This window comes from Rhagoletis zephyria, unplaced genomic scaffold, assembly GCF_001687245.7.
Source record: "Rhagoletis zephyria isolate East Lansing unplaced genomic scaffold, Rhagoletis_zephyria_1.1 Rzeph_scaffold_21801, whole genome shotgun sequence".
NCBI classification, from domain to species: domain Eukaryota; kingdom Metazoa; phylum Arthropoda; class Insecta; order Diptera; family Tephritidae; genus Rhagoletis; species Rhagoletis zephyria.
Genome location: NW_016178859.1, coordinates 1708 through 7599, shown reverse-complemented (window position 1 = coordinate 7599; position 5892 = coordinate 1708). Strand labels below are relative to the sequence as shown.

Sequence of the window (5892 nt, the reverse complement as noted above, 5' to 3'; positions counted from 1 at the left end):
TTAATGTTCGGCTCCGCCCGAACTTAGACTTTCTTACTTGTTTGTAAATAAGGAGATATCCATGGGAGGGGAATTTTTACGAAATTTCCAGCAAAATCGGGGAATTTCATTGGCGAAATCGGGGACTTCTCAAAAATGAGTTGGCTACCCTGAGCTGAGGTGAGATGAGTTGAGGTGAGATAAGGTGAGCTGAGGAGAAATATTATTAGTTGTGGTAGGTTGTGATGAGGTGAGTTGAAGTGAGGTGAGGTAAATTGAGCTGAGGAAATGAGGAGAGTTGGGGTGAGGTAAGTTAAGATGTTAGTTGAGGTGAAATGCTAACCCTCATTGAGGTGAAATAAGGGGAGTTGAGAATTGAAGTGAGCTGTGGTAAGTTAAGGTGAAATGCGTTGAACAACGTAACATAACTTAACATATATAACATAAGATAACACATCATATTGACCCTATTGACCTGGCATTTCAGGGTACTATTTTATATATATGTATATAAGGAAAATTTTAAAGTTAGGGGGGGCTCGAGCACCCCCTGCCCCTACCTGGCTACGCTCATGGGTCTGCTGCTTAGCACGTTAATTAATTCAGTCTCAATATTAATACATACATTTTGGAGGCATTTCCTCCTCAGATACATACATGTATGACCTTTGTATTAGTGTCAGTTAAGAATTGATGTTTTCACTCTCCAGCTTCAAAATATATTTCTAATGATAGGACAATTCATCTAAACGCATAAATGCCTCGTAACCAAGTAATCTCGGTAAATTTAGTTTTGTATGGACAGCCGGTTTATTTACAAGGTTTATGCGGTTACGAAGCATTTAAGCGTTTAGATGAATACCCATGATATATAATTATTTACACCTTAGAAGTATAGTTTAGCTGTAAAAGGGGTTTAAAGAAAAAAATGTTTGCCTATCGAAAATTCTGAATTTTTAATGTATGTATGCATATAGATTGTATTAGTTTTTGGTAGTTATATGTGTAGATACATATGTATGTATCAACGCCACCCCCACTCTATTATTTTAATTGCATAACTTTTAATATTCCGCGGCCGCTCAAGAAAACCGCCATAAAGCAACGAAGAAGCAAACATACGTACAAACATACGTACATAAATCCCAGCGCCAGCAATATGAATTGCAATTTGTGAATGAAGTCACATTCGCCATCGCGCCAACAAGCCATTGTGAGCCGCCTTCAAAGGATATGCGAGTCGTCTTGGAAAAACGAGTTCAGTTCCAGCAGCCCTACAGCTGAATGCTATTTACTGCACTTGGCTTGTTTTGGTTGGGTTTGGCTTAGAGCAACTGCATGTAAGTCCGAAGGTGAACGACGACGACAACAATGTTGCTGCTGGCGCTGGCGCTAACTTTGGCTTTGACTATGCTTATTTTTAGCTCTCAATGGTAAATTGCTTTATTTATCATAACGAAAAATAGACGACCTTTAAACCTTCTCATTTCGCCCGTTTCCTCATTATGTGCGTTAAGAGTGCCAGTTTTTTCTTGTTGCAACATTGTTTGCTAATTAAATTATCGAGCAAATATTTAAAACAGTTTTTTGCTATAGTGGTCGACAGCAATTTTAGTAATGAAGCGTGTTAAAAGTTAGATAATATTGAAAAGGGGCGAAATTATTGTTAAGCATAATACAACAACTGCTATATGTTTTTGTAAGTAATGTAAGTGAGCGGTATTATTAGAGACCCTAAGGAATTGTAGCTGATCTTTACTGTTCACAGATCCAGCATTACACATCGCACACCGTCTTCAAAAGAGGCACAGCTCGAAATTTGTAATTTTTGAAATTATTCTCTAAAAATGTACACAGAGCTTTTATCTAACTTTCAGCCAAAGCTGGAGCAAATTTTTGTTATAATTTGTTAAAAACACCTAAGGACCTAAGGTAAAGTCTCCCTTGCCCATATGATTAGCTTGTGCTAAGAAATAGTTTTTCGCATTTTCTGACAAACGTGTAATTTCGAGTTGTGCCCCTTTTCAAGATGGTGTGCGATATGTAGGGTTACCATAACTGCTGTATGTACTAACTGAATAAACAAAATAAGTTCGGAATGTAGGATTGAGTTTAAAATATCCATAAGCAAATAACCTTTTTTTTTTAATATTTACAGTCGAATGCTTTTACCCTTTATTTTTGACCTTGACCTTGAGATATTTTACATTTTTACCTGCTGAGTTTCCTAATTTTAAAAATATTTGCTCCTGTGTATGTGTGTCCTCTACCAAGATTAGGTTAGGTTAGCCTGACATCATTTGGGATGCCAACACTTTTAGTGAACCAAAGAGAACGCTTGGAGTCCCACTTGGTATTTCATTCTTAGTATGGCTGGACAAAAGCAAAGGACGTGCCTCAAAGTTGCCATGTCTCCTGGCCGTATGTGTTGGTTATGTTAGTTCGCTAAAAGAACAGCGCTTTTGGCAATCCTATCCACCATTTTTTTTTTTTTTTATTTCAAAGAAAAGATACTTAGTAATGATACACTCATAGCTCGTATATTGAAAACAAAAGTCTCAACTCAAAAATGCGATTTTCAGGAAACGATGTACGAGTAGTTTTATATTATTAGCTCAAAATTTTAATATTTAGGAATAAAGGTATCGACACACCTATGCGATTCTGTAGGCGCGAATCTGTTCCGACAAAAATTACAACAATGCCGACCATAGCATTAAATGAGGAACCACACACTTGTACGATTTTCCTATAGTGATTTATTCGAACATTCACAGTTGTTCGTTTCGTGGTGCCGAAATCGCAGATTGCCGCGTTTTGAGAACGAAAAAGGTCAATAGTAGGATTTTAAAATACTAAAACAAAATTGAACGTAAGAAAACAAAACATATTTGATGTAGAAAAGTTAAGAATCTTTGTTGGAAAGTATTTTTTGTTTGTCTATAAATTGGACGATTTTGATGCGATAAAATCGGACAGATATGTGCGTACTTGCGTTTTCGAAGCAGTAACATCTGGAGCATCAAAAACGGTGGGGATTCGTTCCGACAGCGACGCACAGGTATGTGGATGCCTTAATTGTTATTTAACATATCCCTTTCTCCAAATCCTACAAAGCGTTGTGAGATAGAAATTTCAGCTATTCGAAACTTTAAAGCGCTTCAAGCAAGTGAAGTAAAGCTGCCATTTGATCAACTTTCATACATTTTTGACATTTCTCAAAGGGAAGCAAGCGTGGATTGGGTCAATACCTTTATATAGTTATGTATGTTCCACAGTATATAGTATATAGAGCAGTGCTGCTAGAACAGCTGATTAGATGTGTTTTCAGTTGTACTGGCATTTCATTTCGTTCTGAGATATTCAAAGTAGAATGAAGAATTCCTCTGCGATGGAAATATCACTTCATTTCATTCATTTTTCTACTCATTATTTTCTTAATTTAAGATTTTAGTTAAGCTTATTATTTCAAAGCTTAAAATATCATTAAAAAAGAAACTGTCCATTTGCTCAATGAAAGCAAATACCTAGCTGGGCATTGTGAGATTAATGACAAGTGGAGTTGTGGCCCCCCAGCGACCTCTTGAAGTGCGCCAGTTATTGCTGAGTGAAAAATTCACCCGGTTTCTGGCGGTGACTTCGGTGGCCGATTTCAATAAGTTTCTTCTGAGTCTTGGAAAACTAAAAAAAATTTAATAACTAATAAAGAATATCTACTAAATTACTTAAAAAAATATATAATAAGGTAATTTTACATATACATACATACTTATATAGATTTTAGGGGTCTTTGTAGAAAAAGTGTATGTTTTGCGCGCCAAACTTGAGAAGAAGCTTTTAAAAGGATTATTTAATTACATACATTTATCTATTAAAACGCTAACATAAATTGAATCCGCCTTCGACTGGCGGTTCTACTGAGCCGTTTGGACTGGTTGGTTTTGCATGTTTTTTTTTTTGCTTCGAAGGCGCCAACGAACACAAATAGGCTCACTTACACGAATATCATCAGAATACGATGAGGAAGACAAATATGAAAACGAATATGAAGACCAACTAAAGACGAACACGAATATGAGGACGAGCACGAATACGGTCATGAATACGAAGGCAATTACGGAGACGAAATCGACGACGAGGACAAATACGAAGATGAATATGACACCAACACGAAGATGAGTACTAACACGAAGAAGAATACGGATATTAATTTATAGACGAATACACGACAAAGACGAATACGAAAATCAAAATAAAAACGAAAAACAAGACGAATACGAATGCGTAAACGAATATAGAGACGAATACGAGGATAAGAACAATGACGAATATGAACACGAATATGACTACGAAGTCAAATATGAAAGCAGGTACGAAGACAACTACAAATACGAAGATCAACCGAAGAAAAATACGAAAACAAGGACGAATATGAACGTGCATACGAATGCGAAGAGTAATATGGATAGTAATACGGAAGCGTATGAGCAGACGAATAAGAAAAAGAAAGCGAATGATGTCGAATACAAAGACTACGACTAAGGATGAGTTGAATATTAAGCTAAAGAGAAAGTTCTGCAATATGAAGCAAACTGGAAACAAATCGGGGGAAGTTTCATTTAAGTAGCGTGACTCAGGGGAACTCCTTTTTTAAGGAGAATTTTTATGTTTTCACATGTTGGTTTGCTTCGTGTATTTTTCTTGTTTTTTCTGCTCCTTAACCAGCGTAAAGTTAGCTTATAGTTAGATACATTTCCTGCAGGGTACCTGTTATAAGCCATGCAAAAGCTGTAAAAGCATTGGCCGGAGTATGGCATCAGACTAAGAAAGTTTTATTACATGACAGTTGAGAAGTACATGTTCAAAAATTTCGTAAATTTAATGAATGAAATTTCTGCACGTGCAGCAGTGCATAGCATTGATTTAGGCGCTTGGTGTTAGTCATACATAGTCGCGCCTAAACAACAGCGCTTGATGAAAGGTAGTTCGAGAAGGAAGCAGCCTTATTTTCTAGCCTTGGACTTCTACGAATTTATGATTTAAATATTTTTGGACCTTTTTGCAACACTTTATTGGAGAATTTAAAGATATGCTACAGTTGACGTCACAATTGCGGCACTTAAAGCTGTTCAAAAATATACATACATATACTACATATATGTATATGTATATACACTGCTCTAGAAAACTGTGCCGTTCCCTGCGTCATCGAATGGTGCACTTATGCATCTATGCACCAATATATGTACATATGTATGTATGTATTTATGTGCATCCAACAATAAAAACAACAGAAAATTGAAACAGCGGCAGCGCCACGTACCGAACAGAACAAAGTAACAGAGCAATGTAGCAGCAACAGCAATGTTAATAGAAGGAACAACGTTAACAGTAACAGCAGCAACTGTTGGCAACATAAAAAGCAACACAGGCTGCAAATTCGGCACTGCAACATGTGATGCTGGCAACGTTTTTTGGAGCATTTATGTGTGCAGCGTAGGTATAACGGTAATATAAAGGCGACTGAATGTGTGCGCTTAATGAATTGTGGTCCGGCGGGGTAGAACAGTAGAAAGGAAAANATATATACATAAATCCACAACAACAACCCAGCAGACGTAAAAATAGATTGACCTCAATTTGCACGCTGACGACGAACCGGAGCAAAATAAAAAATACAACCAGCAACAAAATAAGGTGTTAAGGAAAAAATTCCTGCCAAATGGCGACCGATGATGCCATGTGGCAAAATGTCAGCAGACGCATGGTCACTGCTGTCGCCAATGCCGTAGTCGCCACCGCCACCGCCGACGCCGCCGTCGTTGTCGAGAACGAATTCCATTTGCCGCGTCGCACTTGCCGACCCTGCGCTTGCAGATGCAACATTTTGTTGAATGAAACTTCCGACTGTTT

General features: G+C 37.4%; 1 protein-coding gene across 1 annotated transcript; it reads left to right on the top strand.

Annotated features, from left to right (window-relative positions):
• Positions 1–4030: 4030 nt before the first annotated feature.
• Positions 4031–4521, top strand: LOC108381226 (RING finger protein PSH1-like; the record flags this gene model as incomplete). Its single annotated transcript, XM_017637641.1, has 2 exons — positions 4031–4158; positions 4214–4521. Coding segments are annotated over 2 exons (436 nt in total), but the record flags the coding sequence as incomplete, so codon positions are not given.
• Positions 4522–5892: the final 1371 nt, after the last annotated feature.